Raw genomic sequence first — 24047 nt, forward strand, 5'->3', positions numbered from 1 at the left:
CTGATGTCAGATTTGTGTCCAACCTATCCTGAAGGACAATCCCTCACTCTCACAGACCTACAGACAGCCCCCCAACCTGAAACAAATACTCACCAGCAACTACACACCACACAACAAAAACACCAACTCAGGAACCAAACCCTGTTACAAACCCCGGTGCCAACTCTATTCACATCTATTCAAGGGACGCCATCATAGGACCTAACCACATCAGCCACACCATCCCGGGCTCGTTCACCTGCACATCTACCAATGTGATATTCGCCATCATGTGCCAGCAATGCCCCTCTGCCATGTACATTGGCCAAACCGGACAGTCCCTCCGCAAAAGAATAAATGGACACAAATCTAATATCAGGAATCATAACATTCAAAAACCAGTAGGAGAACACTTCAATCTCTCTGGTCATTCAATAACAGACTTAAAAGTGGTAATTCTTCAACAAAAAAAACTTCAGGATTAGGACCTCATTCTGCTAGGTGCTGTACAAATGTGCGCTCTCTGCAGCAAACAATCTAACACAGGCTATGTCTACATTACCGTGGTAAGTCAACCTACACTACGCAACTCCAGCTATGTGAATAATGTAGCTGGAGTCGAAGTATCTTAGGTTGAGTTACCGCGGGTCTACACCATGGGGGGTCGACGGGGGTCAACTGGAGAGCGATCTGCTGTCAATTTGGCGAGTCCTCACTAGACCCGCTAAATTGACCGCAGGTGGATCAATCTCAGAGAGTCGATCCCGGCTGTATTGTAGACATAGGCTGAGGTTGGGGGAGGAGAGACAATCAAGTTTTTAAATATATGCACTCTTGGTATACGCTCCCAATATTATCCATAAATACATAAATAAAAATACATACTTAAGATATAGTCTTGCCCCAACTGCCCTCAGCCCAGCTCTTTAAAATGTGAGCCGAGTTCTTGCAGGCATTGAAGCAAAAATGGTCTGAGGAAGAGGTCTCAAGGGAAAGCAGTAGTTTTTAGCATCCATGCATGCCAACAAGATTGCTATTTCTGAAACAGCTTTCAAGATTATCAAGGGCCCTGAAGACACTGAAAAAGGAGTATGTTGGAATGTCACCTTCCTACTAAACAGATCTGTTTCCTGTGTATAAGCCAGTATGGGTTTACTTCTGATCATATGAGCAGAATCTGTAACACTTGTGTAAGTAGTACATATTTAATAGTGAGATTTCAGAGCTTGAGAGCGGTCACTGGGTTGGGGGAAGGAAGGCAATTATTCATACTTTCCTATGTTACGGGCTGCATCGGTAGAAAGCTGACTAACCAACATCCCGTTCCAATATGCCTGTGGGTAACCGATACTGTGCAGTACCTATTACAGTTCACAATCATAATTAAAAAGGTTCACACCTTCTGTTCATGCCTTTGCTGCTGTTGGAGCATTTCTTCTTTGGTTTATTTTTAAAAAACCCACCCAAAAATGTTTAGGACAGATTTCCTGATTAGAAGTTCAAATAAAGAAGTATAGCTGTCTTGTTTTCCAGACTAAACAGAGATTTATGAACTCAGTATGAGATTACAATACATTCTAATTTCATTTTTTAAAAGCGTGAAAATTGTTCGATGCAATCATTGAGCCCAGAATGCCAATTACGGATGCTTTGGTCTCACCTATGTCTAAGATCTTCTTTTGCAAAGCCTCTGAGGAGAGAAATGGCTCATCTGCACAAGATCGGATCAGTGTACCGACCACTTCAGAATTTGTTGCCAAGATGCATGCATTCTCTTCACTTAGGTTGACTCCAGCCATAGAAGTCACATCATTGATGTCATCTTCGTCTCTACCAGAAAGAAAGCCAATTATTATTTTGTTCTTTCCATCACATCCTGAAAGAGCCTTTTGTATTGGTGACCAGTTTTATATACAAGTGTAAACTACCTGTATATAATCATCCCTATGCATCAGTGGGCAAACAGTCTACTACAGAACACCTTTGGAATGGAGGTTGTTCGTAACACTGAACAAAACATTATTGATTGTTCTTTCAAAAGTTTACAACTGAACATTGACTTAATACAGCTTTGAAACTGTCCTATGAAGAAGAAAAATGCTGCTTTTAACTATCTGAATTCAAATGAAAGAAGCACAGAAACTTTCCTTATCTTGTCAAAAAAAATTTTTAAACTTCCCCTTTTTTTAGTTTACATTTAACATGGTACTGTATTTACTTTTTTTGTCTCTGCTGCTGCCTGATTGCATACTTTGGATTCCAAATGAGGTCTGTGATTGACTGGGCAGTTCATAACTCTGGTGTTCGTAACTCTGAGGTTCTACTGTATCTTCAGTATTCAGTGCAGTTTCTGCCCCTTTTCATTTGACTATTTTTCCAGCTAGGCAGTTTCTACATAATTTGTTTAGGGAAAAGGAGGCTAACAGATACTCAAACCCGTTTAATTTATTCTTAAGCGGCTGACAGACTTGTACGCCAATTCAATGTAATTAAGAAAAGGGCTAAAGCCCAGAATTATCAGAACAGTTAGTTTAAAACTAAAGTCACCACTGACGTTTCCTCCCTCTACTCACCAGTAGCTGTTGAGTAATTTCAAGAGTGTATTCATAATGTATTAGCAGAATAGAATTCTTAATCTTTCAGGAAATGTGCAAATTAGGCCTTCAATGCCTGGTAATTGAGTGCTAATTGATCTTCACAAGTACACTCCAATTCCCCTCTTCCTAATGACCACAGAATCTTTGGCTGCTGTGATCCCACTGTGGTATAATTACAGCTACCACCATGGACCAGCCTGTAAAGGGGGTTATGTAGTCAGTGTACCTATTAATACAGCTTTCAGAGTAGCAGCCGTGTTAGTCTGTATCTGCAAAAAGAAGAACAGGAGTACTTGTGGCACCTTAGAGACTAACAAATTTTATTAATACAGCATACACATTAAGCCACCAGAGGACTTAACAGAAGTTCATGCTGAAATGTGGTGCTTAGATCCTTCAAGGATGGGTTCTAAAGAAAAACTTGCATCTCCGGTAACATTTCATACTACTTAGTCCAAATGACACTTTTTCTCATTTAACTTGTAGTTCAGTGCTCAAGTAAGGGACTGACAGAATATTTGGCTAAATTATAACATGGTTTTCCTCATGTAGTGTAGCTCTACTGATGTATCCATTTCTCTAAATAGTCCTGCCAATTACTAGTTTCTATGATACATTCCATTAATTTATTTCAAGTAGGGCACTATGTAATGAACTCCAGTTGAAAGTTAAAGGCACTCACACAATATAGCTATCAGAAGTTAGATTCTGGCTATCACCCTGAAGTATTTTCAAGTTATTCCATGTAGTGGTCGAACTGGAAGACTTGGCATGACAACATCTATATATAAAAAAACAGCAATACTTTTCCACAGTAATTTCTCTTAACCCTTTTATACTAGGTATTGTGTTGAATCCCTGAGAAACAGCCCTTTTACTGGTCAGAAGTACATGGCTAAAGATAAGTTTCAGAGTAACAGCCGTGTTAGTCTGTATCCGCAAAAAGAAGAACAGGAGTACTTGTGGCACCTTAGAGACTAACAAATTTATTAGAGCATAAGCTTTCGTGGACTAGAGCCCACTTCTTCGGATGCTATCAGTCCACCAGTACATTGGCAAAAAAAATTACACATACATGCTGTTCTCTGCTTATCTCTACTTGAAGTTGAGATTCTCACAACATTTGTTAAAAGGGAAATGAAAGTCATGCAATGTAGATGTACTTCACTGTGTGAACTTGAATATATTAAACAAAAAGTGAGTCTCTGGCACCCTCTGGTGTTTGACTATGCCTGTTTTCCTCTTATTCAATCTTTTATTTACTCTATTTTACTGAAGGCTAGAAAGGAACACTTAAATCTATCCTACATTATACTGACCCTGGGCTACTAATCGAAATAAGCATATGGCCTTTAAATTCTACCAAGGTGAGACTGATAAGCTTGGTAGAGAGAAAGAAGCAACCTGAAGAGTGAGCAAGAATTCTACGAGCACTCTTAGATGTCAGAGTGAGACCAACAAATGCAAACAGCTGCCAGCAATGCGTTCTGTGAAGGCCCCTCAACAGTGGTTTCTTGCTCCTATCCTTTGTCTGATAGGGTCCAAATCTGTTAGCCTTTCAGACAAGTGTCAAGGCCCATCTTTTCACATCAGTATTTGGGGAGGACTGTCTATTTGTGCAGTGGTCTATGGTTAATATAGTTACAAATACCTATAGAACCGTTTATATATATATATACACATATATATATATACACACACACACACACACACACACACACTTATTTATTTATTTCAATTCTGTAAGAGCTTTTTAGTGCAGGGATGATAACGTAACAGGAAAAACGAAAAGGGAAGTGCCAACATTAAAAGTGGAGATGATTTCAATTGTTAAAGAAATATTTCTCAGGTGTTTTCTTGAAAAATGTGCGCAGTAGTTCCAGGGCACTCAATTGTTCCATGGCATCTATTGTAAAAACAGGGGCCATTGGCATATACTGTATACTCATGATTTTCTGAAATCCTATTATCTAAACCCCCACATTATCTGAATCCCAGCACGCAGAACAAAGGTGGTGTTCGGATAATAGAGCAGACACCCTCGGCCATGGGGGAGGCCACCCTGACATTGAATGGCTCTCATGGCAGCGTGAGGAGCCCCCTGAAGACCTGCTGTCATGGGAGGGAGCAGGGCTGTCCCTGCACTGCCACCAAGCTAACGACATCTGATCCCTGCAGGCACAAGATGCAGGCAAGGCTGCAGGGTCCCAGCAGGGCAGAGGAGAGTCCTAGCCATGGGTCTCTGCTCTGCAGCCAGGACCCACAGGCTCTCCCCAGCACCTTGCACCTGCAAAAATTGAGAGGGCAGGAATGGCAGCATAGGAAGCCCTCTGCAGCCCCTAGGTTCAAGTCCTATTTAAGTGGGAAGTGGAACTGCTTTTGGTAGTCTCCGTCTTCACTTCTGTTCCAATATTGATTTTCAAGAAAACTGATTTTGTAGTTCTGAAATTTAATGAGTTACTGGGACTAAACTCTAAGAATTGTAGTGATCTAAAGGGCCAGGTATTTTGCTGGAGACTTTTACCTCTAACTAAAAGGAACAAATATCTAAGAGGAGGTAACAAGAGATTCCTTAAAAGCTCCCAGCTGTATTAGGAGGTTACCAGTGCAGCCCAAATTACAGTTCAATGGTATCTGGCTATTTGGACTGAGCAGAGGTCATTTTCAGTTTAACCCCAACTATCTGACAAAAGATAACAGTGCGATAAGCTACTTAATGCTCATCTCATACGGCAAAGCACTGACATGCCTCCTCACTATAAAAGCATCATCATTAATACACAAAGTTATAAGGCCAACACTGTGATAAATAGAATGCTGATAAAAATCCAGACCCAACAGTACAATTCCCATACAATTAATCCAAGTCTCTCAATTTTCAGGTCAATGTTTTTAGGTTCTTCCCCCCACTGCATCATTAAGAGATCCATCAGAAGCCTCTAAATTATTTATTGCGGCATCATTCCCCGTATCTATATTGCTGTCTGTTCCTTTTGTTGAAGTCTTGTTTCCTTCAGCCACACAAACTTCCGACTTTGTTTATTTTTACCTGAAGGCTGTTGTTCCATTCTCTTTTATTTTACTTTTCTGAACAGGAGATGCTTGAAGCGACAGAATTTTGTTTCCTGGCAGTGTAATTTGTTTCAGAAAGGAACCTAAAAAAACATCAACATGCCACAATGAAAATCCAAGAAAGATGACTGCTTATTCAGTACATATTCTAAACAAAAGTCTTTGTTGCAGGCTGAAGAACCAATTATATCCATTTGGAAACCAGACACTCACAAGTATTATGTTCTACATATTTTGCAAGGCTAACAAATTCAATATTCCCCCACACCTAATGAAACGGTGTTTCGCCATCTTATTGCTAACCTATGTAGTGTCACATATCCCACTGCGGGAATGAGCTGAGACAAAACTAAAACCAAAATTTACTAGTATCAGCAGAAGTCTCACTTAATATAATGAAGCACCAAAAAGAGTTTATGGAAGCAGCATCAATTTGCTGGAATGAGCATACTTCGAGTACTCAAAATAGTAAAACTACCTATCTTTTAAGTGAAATGATTTCTCAACAGGCAAGGTGATGGATAGAGTACGCCCAAGGCTCTAAGTATACAGTTCCAAGCAACTTCGAAAGACACCCATATAATTTTACCATAATTGCCTGGTTTGAATACACTATTTCCCTTGTCCCTTCACTGTCATTCTAATATCTAATGTTACAATGAAGCATTTCCCCACCTTCGTGTTTAAAAGAAAACAAAAAAAACCCAAAATGCAGAAGTCCATCCCTACCTGCAGGAAACTGGTTAGTCTGAATTAGTGCATTTAATGGCATCCTTTTTTCGCCAGGTTTCTGGAGAGTCAGTGTTGCTGTTTGTGGAAGCGTGGCCACTTGTTTAACAATGCCTCCTGATGGCTGCTGGACTACCTGGAAACAGTATATCCAATATCAAACATGGAAAGAGCTAAATATAGAGAGACATGAATCCTATCAAAATGCTCATTCAACCAAAACTGCTCGGGGACATGCATGCATGCATGTCTAGCTTTCACTTTAAGAAATACATCATACTCATGAAACTTCAAATATATTTTTTGTCTTGACAGGACAAGTAAGCCTACCAGTTGTTCAAATTTGTAGTTAGCAACACTGACTTGTTTGGAGTGTTAAAACTGTTTGGACAACAGACATCTCACCCCTAGTCATGTTGCCTATTTTCAATGGCTGTATCAGAACAGTTTCCTAATATCATATAATTCATTGCACCAAAGGCCTTAACTCTTTGATAAATGAAATTGGCATTAAGGGCTATCAATAGAAGATTGAACTTGTTGCTATATGGATTCAAACTAACACACACGATTCAAAAGAAAGGCAGCATTTTTTAATTCACAGACAATGCGTTTCATAACTAGTTCTTAAATTGTCTTTATACATATAGATAGCGAAAGACTATATGCATCTACGAAAGTGTTAGTACAGATGAAATTTGAAAACAATTTTTTTCCTGCATAAACTAGTTTTTAATACATTAGAGAACCCCTCAAGTCCATACTTCTGCTGTGACTGACAAGTACTATCCAGCAACACTTGCATTGCATGCATTGGAGTTTATACAAGATAAAGAGCAGAAAATCATAAGCACCTCTTGGGCGTGCTGCAACAACAACGGTAAAGGAGAGTTGTGTTGTACCAAATTGGTCTGACCCCGTATGGCAATTCTTATGTTCAAATAGATTGTTTTGGTTCGCTTTTCAGGGGCATTTTTGTTAGACGGGTATTTAAATAAGACCTGGTTAGCGGGATTTTGATGCTACATTAACAGCACCTACATGAGACTTCACTTTTCAAAGCCACATACAAACGTTTTCCAGACGCATCACTGTTTCCTCTCACTCAGAGCAGCTGATGAAGTCTGACATAAGCAAGCAAAAGTTTTATTAGTTACTCTGCGAACGTAGCTTTCCTTGCCAATGGAATCTGGCTTGCAACTTCTAATCTAGATCTTTGCAGATGATATGGAATAGAAGTGATTTTTTTTTAAAAACAAAGAAGACCAAGAACAAATTGTAAGATTTTTCCACCAAGACACAGACAGTACGTCCACACTGCAGCTGGGAGCGAGTGTCCCAGCACAGGCAGACTGACTCATGCTAGCAGGGCCAGAGCTAGAGCACTAAAAATTGCAAGGTGGACATTGGAGCTCAGACGGAAGAGTGGGCTCTCAAGCCCTCCCAACCTGGCACATAAGGAGAGGTGGATAATAGGACAAAAGAGGGGGTAAAAAAGCCTCTCCTTCAGAAAAAGCCTGTTAATCAGAAGTGTTGCATCTAAAAGAGTTGATGTAAAGAGTGGGATATGGCAGAACCACCAGAAGAGAATGGATCAATTGACCAGAAGCAGGGGTCCCGGAACAGGGCAGGGGCCAAGAGGCCATGGCTCTCCCACTTTTTACTGGCCATAAGGGCGAGTAATGCAGGGCGGGGGCTCAGGGGAAGAGGAAGCACATAGGTGGAGGCGGGGCCACAGTTCAGGCACCTGGGTCCCCCTCCCCCCACTTTTAGGGCACTTCCTCTGCTCCTGACCAGAAGTATAAAGGATGTGCTGGCAGTAGAAAGACAAGTCTCCACCCTGTCTCCTGCTCTCAGGGCTGGAAGTGCTGGGATGTATGAGATGGAGAGGAAGAGCAGGTAACAACCCCGTTAGCCAATTAAGTAGTGTTACTGAGAAACTTCAGAAAGGAGACCCTGCTGGAAGGACTGCAAAAATACACTAGCTGTGTAAGAAGCTGAACCTCCACATTTTTCAGGACCTTGCACATGCTAAAGGACTGGAGTACTTGTGGCACCTTCGTGCCTTGGTCAGCAGAATGGCAGCCAGCAGCAGCGCAGAGGTTGACAAAGCAGGCAAGAAAACCAGGATATAAACAGAGCCCTGTGAAATTGTTTATTTTTCATACCTTATTTTTTGGGAATTTCATTTTATGCATGCAGGGGAGGCCTGGTCCTACTCCCCAGAGGGGCGTATAAGTGTCATATTTCATAAACAGCTTAGCCCCATAGTAGAAGCTATTTAAATGGCCAAGTTAAAAAGCAATAGGCTAACTTCACCCGTTCACCTTTCTCAGGAAGGGCCAGACCTTTGAAATAGCCAGAGTCTAGAGGTCTGAGCACTAGACACAACTAGGAACTCGAAGTCTGTGCTGGATGTAACTTGACTCCCTGATGAGTGGGCAAATAGTTTAACCTCGGGGTTGAGCCCCCGCCCCCCGCCTACCCCAAATGATTATATCTCCTCATATGGGTGTTACAATAACTAAATGAATAAATTAAGAGAATGAATTATGACTATACACTGGTTAAGGCACTCACATGGGAAGTAGGACACCCAAGTTCAACTCCTTGATACAATAAATATTGAGTGCATAAGAAGTGGAACAATTTAAACAGGAGAGATTGAGACAGTCCCCGCCCCTTCCAAATACACTGTAGCCCCATGGTTAGGACTTTCACCAAGAAGGGAGGGAGGCAAGTTCAAATCCCTGTGCCACATCAAGCAGAGGGAGGAATTGAACCTGGGTCTCTAATATCTCAGGTGAGTGCCCTAAACAATTAGCCAAATTGGCCTCAAAATGCCCCTGTATTTAGGGTATCTGTGATGCATTTTTCTAAGGCTTCTCCTTAGTTAAGATTCTTGAGAAAAAGTTAATATTGGAGCTTCTCCTTAAATGATATCACACTGGATAGTTTATGTACCTTGCGCTAAAAATAACCAAAAACCCAACACACATACTGTTGAAGACCCAGGGCTGGACAAGAAACTCAGAGATAAAGAGAATCTCGCTCTTCAAACATTATTCTTTGGTCATTTTAATAATTAGTTGAGTTTCTTTTATAATACTAAAAAAACAGAGACAGGAGCTTACTAAAATAATTTAGCCACTTAGTTCTGAAAGCACCATGTACTTCTACATGAGTTAGTTTGCAGATTTCAGTTCAGTCTGCAGTGAACAGGAATCCACACTACAATCCACAGTATCAATACTTCTAGGAAAAACCCTGGACAGAATCTTTAACATGGAGACAGGACTCCCTCACCTCTAGACTGTCTCTCTGCCTAAGGACTGAAATCTTCAGCAGAACACCTATTAGGGCATTCAGCTATACCGACACTTGGTTTTTTTTTTTTTCCTGCTAAAGAAAAAATTCTCCCTCTTTTTGCTATGGAATAACCGTGACAGCATTAGAAGTCAGGAGCTGAGACCCCCCCCCTCAAATCCTGTTGGGGCAATTAGCATACCCTGCAAGATCAGATCCCAAAACAAACCCTCCGCTCATGTTAACTACAACTACTTGACAATACCAAGATTTGTGAATTAGAACATTAATTAGCAGTAAGGTGTCTTCATCACTACACTTGCTCTCCCTTACGTGTTAAAACAGCTGCAAACCATAATACTCAGAGGCAATATATTTAATTTATCAAGCATAACAGAACAATGTCTCAGGGAAACCTGAAGTAGCCCATTAACTCATGGCGGAATACACTTATCTAAACATTTATACAACTTTAGATCAAAAAGCACAATCTTAGATCTGAAGACAAAGGCAGAGAAGTTTAATCTTACCAGCTGTTTCACTCTAACTGCCTGTTGAGCATGGACTGACTGTGCCACAATAGAGCTGGGCTGTGTAATTTTAATACTGATAGGTGTCCCAATGACTGATTTCATAGGCTTAAGAGGGGTTGTCGTGGTCGCCACTGCAGATGCAAAGACAGGTTTCACAGCCTGGAGAGAGGTTGTTGCCACTGCAGACGTGGGGACTGGATTTGCAGGTTGAAGAGGGGCTGTCACTGGTTTCACAGTCTGGAGGGAGGCTGCTGCTGCTGTCACCATTGTGGAGGGGACTGGTTTTACAGTCTGAGAGCCTGTGACCACTGCAGAAGAAGGGACTGGTTTTATGGGCTGAAGGGAGGTTGTTCCCAGAGCTGAGGTGGTCATGACTGTGGAGGAAGTTGGTGCTGCAGAGATACAGGTAGAAACAGCTGCTTGGGTTGTAGCCTGCTGCTGAATACACTGCTGGATAAAACTCTGGGCATTGGGCATTAGCTGCCGTAGGGCAAGCATACTTTTCTAGAAAAACAGAAAGACAGCAGCGATCATAATATTGTGAATACCTTTTGCAAGTTTAAGAACTACATTACTTTTCAACTAATTTTTCAAAGTTAATCTTGTTTCATGAGGAAGACCATAAGTTTGTTATTCAGAATTACATACAATTGCTGTCAAAACAACAAAACAAAACAGCATGCATAATACAATAGTTACTAGCATACAATGTGCAATAGTCAGAAGTTATCCACTGCTTCCCCCTCCATGGAATAAAGCCCATCTGATATTCAATTAATTAAAGTTTCCTTTTAATTAGTTACCTTTCATTTAGTAACTAGGCTGCAGTCCATGTTTCACAATGAGAATAATATAATTACACTGCTTTTGATCTTTGTTTCAAAAAACAGCAGCTTATTCATGGCATTGTGTTTATTCCATTAAATCTCTTATACAGAAACAAAATTCTCTGACAAAGTCTAAGGCCTTGGCTACACTCGCGGATTCACAGCGCTGTGAAGCACGAGTGTAGTCGCGCCGCCAGCGCTGCGAGAGCTCTCTCGCAGCGCTACAAGTACTCCACCTCTCCGAGGGGAATAGCTTGCAGTGCTGCGAGCGAGCGTGCAGCGCTGCAGGCGCTGATTACACTGGCGCTTTACAGCGCTGCACTCGCTGCGCTCGGGGGGGGGGGGTGTTTTTCACACCCCTGAGCACAGCAAGTGCAGCGCTGTGAATTGCCAGTGTAGCCAAGGCCTCCGATTCACCCATATTCAGTTTTACACTTCCTGTAGTGAAATATGCCCATTCAGTCCAATTCGGATATTGTTCATATATGAAGTGTCATTTATAGCACATTTTAATCATTTATAAAATGTTGGGGTCCAATAAAGTGTTAACTTCATACTGGAAGGGAATAGCCCTACTATTCTTTATTCTCCAAAATTAGCGGACAAAAAATTTACCTTACTTCTTACTCGAGTTGCACATATTTAATTTTAAGTCAGAATAATGCATTATCTGCTTTGTTGGCTGGTGTATTTGGTTCAGATTTCCTAAATTAGATCCTGATAAATCATCTTAGTAAATGTCTCAAACTTTTAATGAGAACTTCAAAGAAAGCAGCCAGTGGAAGTTTCTCTTTCTAAGGGATCACCTAATTATGCAAATTTTAATATATGCTTCCACTATCGCACATAAGTGAGCTTCATCATTTAGTTTAAAAAGTATTCAAGTTTTTGCTCTAGTCTACTTGCAAATCAGTTTTCCTTTAAAAAACAAAAGGTGTAAAGCATTCACTTAAGTGGCATGTGCAACTAGCATACAAGGGGGCATTACTATTACTTGTTAGAATGATTACCATATAATAAGGCTTAATATTTCAATATGATTTCTGTCTTCAATTAGTATATTTAGCATCTTATGTTTATTTGCTTTGCCTCCCATCATAAGGCATAACCTTGCTCATTGTGAGAGTCTAAAGCCTGGTCTACACTTAAGTCTTACTGACATTACTTGGGTTAGTTAGGGTTTTGATTTTTTGCCAACATTGTTACACTGGCAAAAGCACTAGTGTAGATGCAATTGCATCTGTATAAAGGTGCCTTATACGTTATAGCTTTTTCCAGTTGAGGGAGCTGGGGGGAGGGAAAGGACTATAGAGGTATAAGCACTATTGTACAACTGCACCCATACTAGGGGAGGTTGCTGCTTTAATTATGCTAGTATATTGTAAGCATAGGGGAGGGTAATTTGTAAATTAAGTATAGATAATCTCTAACTATTAACAAGAGGATTATGCTAACAAATTGAGATGTCTGGCTACTTTTCACCTTTTGGTGGTTACAATCATAGAACTGGAAGGGATCTTGAGAGGTCATCTAATCCAGTCCCCTGCACTCAAGGCAGGATTAAGTATTATCTAGACCATCCCTGACAGGTGTTTGTCGAACCTGCTTTTAAAAACAGGGCTTTGGAGCTGTGCTCCGGCACTGCTCCAGCTCCAGGCAAAACCTGCAGCTCCACTGCTCCAGAGCTGCTCCAGCTCCGGGCTCCGCTCCAAAGCCCTACTTAAAAATCCCCAATGATGGAGATTCCACAACCATAGGCAATTTATTCCAGTGCTTAACCACTCTGACAGTTAGGAAGTTTTTCCTAATGTCCAACCTAAACCGCCCTTGCTGCAATTTAAGCCCATTGCTTCTTGTCCTATCCTCAGAGGTTAAGAACAATTTTTCTCCCTCTTCCTTGTAACAACCTTTTATGTAGTTGAAAACTGTTGTCTTCGCTTCTACAGACTAAACAAACCCAATTTTTTCAATCTTCCCTCATAGGTCATGTTTTCTAGACCTTTAATCATTTTTGTTGCTCTTCTCTGCTTGAGGTTTCAGAGACTAGAAAAATAGAAAGGAGCATAAACTCTGGCAAATTAAGTGTAAAAATATAATTAGGAAGACCAAAAAAGAATTTGAAGTACAGCTAACCAAAGACTCAAAAAGTAATAGCAAACAAATTTTTTTAAGTGCCTCAGAAGCAGGAAGCCTGCTAAACAATCAGTTGGGCCACTGGACGATTAGGATGCTAAAGGAGCACTCAAGGACAATAAGGCCATTGCAGAGAAATTAAATTAATTCTTTGCATCAGTCTTCACTGTTGAGAATGCGAGGGAGATTCCCAAACCTGAGCTTTTTTTTTTTTTTTTTTTTTTTTTTTTTTAAGGTGACAAATTTGAGGAACTGTCCCAGGTGTCCCAGATTGAGGTGTCATTGGAGGTGGTTTTGTAACAAACTGATAAAATAAAACAGTAATAAATCACTAGGACAATAGTATTCGGCCATGAGTTCTGAAGGAACTCAAATGTGAAATTGCAGGACTACTAACTGTAGTCTGTAACCTATCATTTAAATCAGCATCTGTACCAAATGACTGGAGTATAGCTAATGTGACGCCAATTTTTAAAAAGGGCTCCAGAGGTGACCCGGCAATTACAGGCCGGTAAGCCTGACTTCAGTACCGGGCAAAATGCTTGAAACTATAGTAAAGTCAGACACATAGATGAACATAATTTCTTGGGGAATAGTCAACATGGTTTTTGTAAAGGGAAATCACGCCTCACCAATCTACTAGAATTCTTTGAGAGGGTCAACAAGCATGTGAACAAGGGGGAGCCAGTGAATATAGTGTACTTAGATTTTCAGAAAGCCTTTGACAAGGCCCCTCACCAAAGGCTCTTAAGCAAAGTAAGCAGTCATGGGATGAGTGGGAAGATTCTCTCATGGATCGGCAATAGGTTAAAAGATAGGAAACACAAGGTAGGAATAAATGGCCAGTTTTCACAGTGGAGAAAAGTAAATAGTGGTGCCCCCCAGGGGTCTGTACTGGGCCCAATCCTATTCAATATATTCATAAATTCTCTGGAAAAATGGGTAAACAGTGAGGTGGCAAAATTTGCAGATGATACAAAATTGTGATGGTTAAGTCCCAGGCAGACTGCGAAGAGCTACAAAAGGATCTCTCAAAACTGGGTGACTGGGCAACAAAATGGCAGATGAAATTCAATGTTGATAAATGCAAAGTAATGCACATTGGAAAACAATCCCAACTACACATATAAAAAAATGGGGTCTAAATTAGCTGTTACCACTCAAGAAAGAGAACTTGGAGTCATTGTGGATAGTTCTCTGAAAACATCTAATGTGCAGCAGCAGTCAAAAAAGCAAATAGAATGTTAGGAATCATTAAGAAAGGGATAGGTAAGACAGAAAATCTTATTGCCTCTATATAAATCCATGGTACGCCCACATCTTGAATACTGCGTGCAGATGTGGTTGCTCCATCTCAAAAAAATATATATATTTTGGAAAAGGTTCAGAAAACAAAATTTGGGGTATGGAACAGCTGCTGTATGAGGAGAGATTAATAAGACTGGGACTTTTCAGCTTGGAAGATAGACAACTAAAGGGGGATATGATAGAGGTCTATAAAATCATGACTGGTGTGGAGAAAGTAAATAAGGAAGTGCTATTTATTCTCTCATTACACAAGAACTAGGGGCCACCAAATGAAATTAATAGGGAGCAGGTTTAAAACAAACAAAAGGAAGTATTTTTTCACACAACACACAGTCACCCTGTGGAACACTTTGCCAGAGGATGTTGTGAAGGCCAAGACTATAACAGGGTTCAAAAATGAACTAGATAAATTCATAGAAGATAATACCCATTGATGGACCTAACCAGGATGGGCAGGGATGGTGTCCCTAGCCTCTGTTTGCCAGAAGCTAGGAACGGGCGACAGGAGATGGATCACTTGATGATTACCTGTTCTGTTCATTCCCTCTGGGGCACCTGGCATTACCACTGTTGGAAGACAAGATACTGGGCTAGATGGCCCTTTGATCTGACCCAGTATGGCCATTCTTATGGTTTTATGATCCAAAAGACCTATACAGTTTTCTTCATTGATTAAACTCCGCCCTAATTCTTAAAACAAAGTGAATCTACTATTAATAGCTACAGGAAGACGCTCCCATCTTTCAGTCCATATAGTTTTAAAAAGCTATGTAAAACTTGTACAAGTCAAAGTTACATTATACTGACATTTAGAGACACTACAGCTGTGGACTTCTTGAAGACCTGAGCTGAAAAAATGTAGCTAGCCTACATGCCAGATGCATTATGGGTAGATAGGGTAAAGTTACGGTTGTTTGGATAATTAGTTACATCTTTAAAAGTGAGTTAAGAATTTTCTGACTTTCCAACGTATGTGTTTAACATACAACATTTAAAAAAAAATCCCATGCTTGAGACCACATCTGTAGGCAAAAGTTTATGCAGCAATGCTCATCCACCATGACTGATTTGAGAATGAACCATTGTCCTAGCCTGTGTTGCTATCCGCACTGAACAGTAAAATGGGTTAGCAATGAAGACATTTTTGTACGTTACTCATTTAAGAGTGATGGCATACTTGACACTTTTTTGGGATCTCTTTCTAAAGTAATTTAAAAGCTTAGATTTGTATCTAAAAAGCACAAAAAGGTAACAGCTGAAATAAATGAGAAACTGGAAACAGCTTGTATCCATACAAAAGTTTACTGTGTTTGAACATTAATGTTAAGAACTGCTTTAGATTATGCCAATTCACATTCTGCTGAGTACTTCTCACCAAATCTAGTTTTATTCAGCATTGTGTTAGCTAGTTGTGATGAAGTCCTCAGGGTTTCATCTACATGATTAAGCCTGGTCTGTACTGGCTGCAAAGTCATGATTGGCAAGTCAGCTAACTCACTTCTTGACAGCGTTCAAACAAAGAAAAGTTTTGTAGCATAGACCAGCCTATATGCAATGAAGTGCACATTCCAGTTATTATGCTATGTTCATTTCATAAGCTGTGAAGTGAGAATTTATATACAGTAGATCCTCAGTTACTAACTGACCAGTCAACCACACATCTCATATAGGACCAGACGTACTCAATCAGGCAGCAGCAGACACGAAAAAAAGCAAATACAGTACAGTACTAACTGTGTTAAACGTAAACTATTAAAAAATAAAGGGAAAGGAGCATTTTTCTTCTGCATAGTAAAGTTTCAAAGTTGTATTAAATCAATGTTCAGTTGTAAACGTATGAAAGAATCATCATGTTTTGTTCAGCGTTATGAACAATCTCCATTCCTGAGATGTTCATAACTCTGAGGTTCTACTATAAGAGGAAACTGTCCTAAAAAGAGTAATAGAGATGAAGTAATAGCATATTTTACTGTAATGGGACAAGCTTACAATCCCACACTGTAAATCCACTGCAGAAAGCCTTTATTCTGTCTAAATGCCTTTGAAAAAGTTATTACAAAAAAATCAAGAAAAAATGGGAATGACAGATTATATTACTGAGAGCTCACAAATGCCAAGTTTTGCATTAAGCACTGTAGAGTGCAGTGGCACTGACGGACTCCAGGCTGAAATAGACAAGCTTACTGACAAGGAGTTCGAAGGTTGCCATTGAAAAATATGTATCAGCTCAATATTTGACAAGTTACCAGCAGCCAAAGTACTACAATATGCAGGACAAACTGATGGCAATCCTCACATTCCCTCTAACCCAGTTCTGCCACTTCGCTATTATCCCCTAGGTTTTGAGGTCTTTGCTCTGTATTATGTCTATACTAGGTGGGCAGGTACAGTTCTGTGAAGTCTCATGCACACAATAGATTTGGACCTAAGTGCCTGTGTGTATAGCTGTACACAGAGATACACAACTGCTTTCATGAGTGGTGCAGGTGTTCACTGGATTTAGTACTTAAGTCAGATCTTTGCCTGATAATAGAATGAACCCTTTGGGAGAACATGATTCACTGCTAATAAAAAATTAGCAATTGGGCTTTCGATCAAATTGGCTGAATGGGGTTAGAGTTGTCCTGGACTTTTTTTCAGGACTTGTAGTATCCTGGTTGGGCAGTTCCTGGTGTAATTTAAGTAAAAACCAGTTTTTAAAAATAGTTTAACTATGGATAGCACCTAAAGCTAGGCAATACTTATTTCATTATATTATGATAGTATCTTTATTCTTTTTCCATCAGAAATTAAATACACAGCTTTATTCAGCTCTACAAACTGATTACAACTTTCACTATGTTTGACTGGGTATTAAGTTTCAGAACAGCTGCAGAAGGATTCTTCAAGAATTAGTGCCAAATATAATAAGAACAGATCCTAGAATTATATCAGTGAAAGCATAAATTCTGGGAAGATCTAAGTTATTTCTGTAAGAAGGGGGTATGTTTTATATAGGTTAGCTTTCTTGGCTACAAGTATTATTGTTGCACTCCCTGGAAACTGGATCTGCAAGCACTTTGATAAGTGAACTGAAAGGTTGTATATTTTCATTGTGGCTTCTTTAATACAAAACCCACGTCCTTCACTGAAATTCGATTCTGCAACTTATTTACTTTACTGATACTCATTTATAATAGAGATCCCGCTACCTGACAGCAGTAAGATAGTGGGAGTTGTGCGCAGGGACAAAAATAGCTTATTCTTTCTATAGCAGCAAAGTCACAGCTATTTCATAAAAAGCCTGTCAAGCACTAGCCCTCTAGCCCCTACACATAAGATGGTAACTTTAAAAAAAAGTCTTATAAACAAATATTGCTCTATCATCACTTTAGATTAATAGTGAAAGAATTTTACAAATCCATCTGATCTGTAACTATTTGTGCTCAGTTTCTTTTGCATTTCTCTCTGCTCAGACAATGAAACAAACAGAAGTAATTGACTTCGTTTCACTATCAGGTTCTTAGCACTGCAATGCATTTCAAGCCCTACAATTGAATATTAGACAACTAACTTTTTATTAGAATTGTTTTTTAATTTTTGAAAGCTCTCTATTGATCATAGGTTTTATAAAACAAAAACAAAAAAATTAAGCACAAAGTGTAAGTTTTGGACCAAACACTAAAAGTTGGTTGGGTCACTGAAGGAAAAAGACAGTTTACAGTTTGTGATGTTGGAAGTGGGATGTAACAACCAAAAGAAAGGGATTAGTCAGGAAGTGGTTGACAGAGACAATATCGTTGCATATTTCCTGCTAACTATGTTTTTCTAAAGTTTGATTTGATAGTGGTTTTGAAATTAGCTACTAATATTGTATGACAAACCTATTTTTTTTTTTTTTAAAAAGTGTATACTATAAACTTCAGAACCACCACACAAACTTACCTTGAGGAAAGGAACTAGATATGGTTGTGGAGAAGACTTGAGTTCAACATACAGCTTTTTTGTAAATTCTTCTGGTTCAATTTTTGCTTCCTAAAGTGAACAAGAAAAGCTTTTTATATGAAGTTGATCCAACCATAAATAGGAGTAATATCAAATTCTACCTAAAAAGGCAAGAAAAAGCATCCGATTAATTGGAATTCCAAGGCACATGGAGTTATTGAATTCCCGAATTCCCAAATGCTTTTATTCATGTGATGTTTTTAAACCTGATGATATATTATAAATTAAATACTGTATTACCGAATTAATTTCATTTCATCTCTGATCAGTTATCTAACAGCAATAACGGCTCAAGCACCCATTACAAGCAGGCAGCAAGTGCTTTCTAAGAGAAATGTTACTTACAAATATGTTGACCCCTCTGATTACTATCAATGTTGTGCAAAAATACCGTTTAATATAATTTTGTATTTTCTGTAAAATAAAGGTAATTTATCTATACATGGATCAAGGTGGACTCAACTTCTAAGGTCTTAAAAAGCACAATTCAAAAGATAATTCAATAATTATACGCAATTCTCCTGTAAAACATACAATGTATGAAAGTAGAGTACTTAGAGGCCCCTTATAAAACAATACAAAAAATAAACATTATAATGCTCAGTTATATATTCTGCAGAGGCTAATGGTATCTGAAAGTGGACAGGCCAACTAACCAAATGACAGTTCTAGTATTTTAGATTTTTTTTTTCCATTCTGTTGCTTGTTTTGTCTCACTGAGCTTGGGCATAGATAGGGCCCTACCAAATTCACAGACATGAAAAACATCACAGACTGTGAAATCTGGTATTGTGTGCTTTTACCCAATACTATATAGATTTCACGGGGGAGACCAGCATTTCTCAAATTGGTGGTCCTGACCCAAAAGGGAGTTGCAGGGGGATCGCAAGGTTATTTATTTATTTATGGGGGTGGGGGGGGGTGGGGAGGGGGGTCCTGCAGTATTGCCACCCTTTCTTCTGTGCTGCTGCAGGCGGCGGTGCTGCCTTTAGAGCTGGGCAGCTGGAGAGCGGGTGGTTGTTGGCAGATTTAAATAGTTGAAATCATGAAATTTACGATTTCTAAAATCCTATGACTGTGAAATTGACCAATTGGACCAGGAATTTGGTAGGGCCCTAGGCATAGATCAATGAAAACCAGGGCAGGCACTGCCACCAAAGGAGGCATGTAGTCTCTAAAGTGGGACCACAAGAGAAGAGCAAAAATGAGCAACTGCAAAAAAAAAAAAAAAAAAGTCATAAAAGAGGAGAGAAAATTAAAGACACTGCAACTGACAGAGTAGAGAACAAGAGGAGACAGGGGAGGAGCTATCCATCCACAAGTCAATTGTGAGGAGATGTCTATCAGGGAGAACCCGAGACCAACTGAGTTCAACCCTCAATCCCACATACTAGAACCATTAGATTACCTTGTGCACTGAATAGGACAAAGGTTCTGTGTAGAAAAAATAGCATGTGATCATCTAATTAAAGCCTGAATCATAATGCATATGCATGAAGGGGCTAAATTAAGGTTGCCAGAATTCAGGTTTCCCATGTATTTCTTAGCTTTAGCGTGCTTGACTTGACAACCTAAGTAATGTTTATGAATTTTTATGCATAATGCATAATTAGAAAAAACATAAGTAGTGATGGTGGTGGAGAGGGAGAATAAGCTAACTTTGCAAAGTGCTTTCCATATACAATACCTTAAGTATTAAATATTGATACAAGAAGATTGTGAATAAAAAGAGTCTTACCAATAGATGTTGTACCAGATTCTTCACATTCTGTCCCATTTCTGGGGCTTGAGGTCCACTAGATGCCAGCTTTATTAATGTTGCAAGAAAATTCTTGCATTTCTTCACATTCTCTAGCATTTCCTGGTTGTGGAAGTCAGGAAACACTTAGTTAGACACAGCACTGACTTTGAACCTCAGCGGCTTAGAGAAAGTAATATTTTAAACTACTTGTTTGCCTTACTGTGGAAGTGTTGGGATGTGCTACTGTTGTGCCCTCTGCTTTGACAGAGATTGCCTTTTGGGAGACAGATGGTGCAGGAGGTCCTGTAACTGGAAGCTTTACAGGTGTTCCAGTACCCGGAGGTTTTACAGCAGTAACTGTCGTAACACTGTTAGTTATACCTGCTGGCTGAAAAGAGATATGAACACTTGTTTAACTGATACACTTTAGGAGTATATGGCATATGTTTGTGAGGTTGGAAAGGTAAGTAGTATTTTTCCCTAAGTCACCAAGTCAAACCATACCAGGACAAAAATTTATCAAAAACACATCTGCCTCAGACATTAAACTTGCAACAATTATCATTAAATGTTATGTGCTTTATGTAACTGCAATTTAATCTTATTTAGCCAAAACAGAGGAGAAAAAAAATCACAGCCCTGTTTCTTCAATCAATGTTGGAGAAGGTCAGTCTTAGCTTGTTGCTTGTGAGCTCTCCAGAATAAAAAAAGTGAGGATAATCAACAATTTTTTTTTTTGAGTGAGCTGATGCTGCGATTGTATAAAGCTTACACTACAGTGTCTAGGATACAATAGTCTAGGACTGTGTTGGAGCACCGGATGCCATTCTGAAAGACTGAGTAGCAAAAACTAAAATAATACAATTGCCAGCTTCTACTTAAGATCTTAGAACTTAACACTTGCTGCTATGTTAAGAATAGAATTCAGCTCACTCACCTACAGTTGTCTTTCCTCTACAGTGGCACACAGGACTAAAGTAGTAAAAACTCATCTTTCAGTGAAATAAGCAGGCATGACTGGATACATACCAAGTACAGACCTGCTGAGTAAGGGGGTGCTATATTGGCTCTGTTTTAAGAGGTCACTTTTCAGAATCAAAAAGCACTAACATTTAAATTTATGACAAATGTGATCATTCCTTCAATTCCTCTTCTCATTTCTTTGCTGCAAGTGGGCATGTCTCCAGGTAGCTGCCAACCATCAAGCTGATCCACCTGATATGGAAGAGGCAAGCAGTTTCAAGAAAGCATGCCAGCTTAACTTCCTGCTGCTGGTATACTTTAACAGCTCTCTGCAAGATCTTTGCCACCACTGTCTCTTCCAAGGATGCAGCTCAACAGATCTATGGCCATAGGGAGGCCGACTGGGCAAGAAAATCCCAGAAACAGATGGACGGAAAGAGGACTGATAGGAACAGAGTACAGAACTGTCAAGTTGCAATGTTTTGGGTTTAAAAAAAAAGTTGCTTTGGAGCTACTCTCTTGTGAGTTCTGATATATTTATAGGTCAAGACAAGATCGGTGTTCTATAAGCTGAAGAGAGGGGGGTCAGGAAGTCTACTTTCCCCTTCCCCAGAAAAACTGATATTTGGGAATAAGATTCTATCACCTGCCTCTCAATCTTCTCCACTACTCTGACACGATGCTCGTTCTTAGTTCAAGTAATGGAGAAATTCACATAAATGATAGATCTTGTATTAGTAGCATCTATCCTGCATATTTGGAAAAGGTTCGTATGCGGAGCAGTTGCTGTCTTGAAATGACAGGACCCCAGCATGATGCTAATTAGATAGTCAATTTTGTGATCCCTTCTGGGGAGAATGAGACAAACAGCCTGCACAATCTGAAACGGGGAGGGGTGCACGGGATTTGAGGTTTAAGAAAAAAAGAGCTGAAACATCAAAGAATAAGAACAATACCTTTGAAGACTGGATGGAATATTGAGTTGGTAATATTTATTGCAGAATATGTTGTGCCAATAGTTTTACACACAATTGGACTACAGTAGTTTTAGTACAGGAAAAAGCTAAACTAAACTAGCTTAGCATTGTATCTCTCCATATTAACCTTTTTTTTGCTGCTGGCCCCAGGCTTTTTATGTATGTATGTATGTAGACAGACAAAGACAGACTTCCTGACTATGGTCTTCTGATGCTGTTGATACCATTGCTAGCAAGCTGATTTTTTTGGGTTGACTAGTTAATATGACATAGCTACAGAACAGGCCTCTTGGGCTCCCTTCTTTCCTTTCTCAAAGACAGTTCAAGACAAGCTTAGATGCTCCACTGGTTGCTCCAGGGCCAGGAACAGGAGGGGGGAAAATGGTCCTGTGGTGGCAGGACCCCTCTATACTACACTAATTTATTCAGGATTTCTGAGAGAGGGCAGGATGATTTGCCCTTTAGCGCAGTGGTGTTTAGACATTGGTCCTTTAGAAAACTGGAAGTCTATAAGGCTGCTTCTGAAGAAGACAAAGCACCTATTGTTCTTCAGACAGTGATCTTGTCTAGTCAGACTCACAGGATGACCAGGAGTTTTGGGGTTTTTTTTTTAAACCAAATACCTCTAAGCATCCCTTTGTAAAAGACCGCTATGTGTCCGTCTTTGTCAGGTATTTCTTATAAAAAAATGTAAAACTGGCCAAACATGTTGACAATACAAACTGAACAGAAGAGAGATGCAAACTGCAAACGGATGGCAGAATTGAAACAGTGTGTGCAACAAAGGGAGATTTGTTACCAAATATAAAGGCACTGAATTAAATACAGGGATGGAGGATTGGGCTGCAAAGACTAAAATGAGCAGCATCACCCATAAGATTAAACAGATTTATCTTCACCTCATCTCCCTACTGCTAGCCTAGTATTTTCCTACATCCAGAAGTGGTGTGGGATCTGGCGTGGAGAGGTCCATGAGAGGACCTCTGTCTACAGACATCACCAGCATATGAGAAGGTTTACAAACACCTGTAATTAGACCAAACTGAAGAACAAACAGCAATGCATAACACCCATATCTGTTCTTGATGGATGCAAGATTTAAATTCTTCCCTATGCATATAAATAAAATAGGAAATTTAAAAATGAAGTGACTGTCATATTTCTCTCCTCACCCCCTTTGCTTCCTCCTCATTGCAGGGGGGTGAAGACTCTCCCCCTTACCCTCTCTTTATGATGTCATAAATTGATCTGTTGCCAATATACATGGGCATCTGAAGACAGCAGGAGGACAGCTTTAGAAGTCAGCTTGTTAATTACTGCTGTAGGCTAGGAAGTCCCTTTCCTAATGACCAGCCAAGTCAAGAACTCTCAGCCAGTGGGGATGAGTGCCCCTGCTCAGGACTCTGAGCCACCTGACACAGCCCAAGTCCCTTCATGCTGTCTTTTCATGATGGGAAAAAGAACATGGTTAACATGTCAGACTTCCCCCAGGCCAACTTCCCCACCCTGGCTTCTTTGCCACCAAGAAGAAAGGGAGTAGAGAATATTTTAGTACAGAAAGGATTAGTTTGCTATTATACAATGTTTATCTAGTATTTTGCTCCCTAAGAACAGATAGGTAGCCCTGTACAGAAAGCTAGACTGTGATGTACAAGGGATTCTTTTAAAAAAGAAAGCATGTCCAGAGACAATACTGCTGCAGATAGTGAAACACTACACTGAGACAGCTGTCTCTATCCCAGTATCCAGAGAGAAGTGTATTTAAAAAAATATAGCTATGGAATTTAAAGTCAGATTGTATATACAAGCAACTGCCAATCTGTATACAATCATATAGTGTTATTGTAGCCATGTTGGTCCCAGGATATTAGAGACACAAGGTAGGTGAGGGAATATCT

The 24047-nt window shown here is 39.8% G+C and overlaps 1 protein-coding gene across 1 annotated transcript in view; it reads right to left on the reverse strand.

Moving 5' to 3' along the window:
* Positions 1–24047, reverse strand: part of TAF4B (TATA-box binding protein associated factor 4b) — a 116181-nt gene that overhangs the window by 60324 nt on the left and 31810 nt on the right. The window contains exons 4-10 of the mRNA XM_054017576.1: positions 20430–20597; positions 20207–20329; positions 18409–18498; positions 10214–10720; positions 6378–6513; positions 5626–5731; positions 1640–1809 (exon numbers count right to left, since the gene is read on the reverse strand). Of these exons, the coding sequence (XP_053873551.1) occupies positions 1640–1809; positions 5626–5731; positions 6378–6513; positions 10214–10720; positions 18409–18498; positions 20207–20329; positions 20430–20597 (1300 nt within the window). The remainder of the gene's footprint in view (positions 1–1639; positions 1810–5625; positions 5732–6377; positions 6514–10213; positions 10721–18408; positions 18499–20206; positions 20330–20429; positions 20598–24047) is intronic.

Source organism: Malaclemys terrapin, chromosome 2, assembly GCF_027887155.1.
Source record: "Malaclemys terrapin pileata isolate rMalTer1 chromosome 2, rMalTer1.hap1, whole genome shotgun sequence".
Classification (NCBI taxonomy): Eukaryota; Metazoa; Chordata; order Testudines; family Emydidae; genus Malaclemys; species Malaclemys terrapin.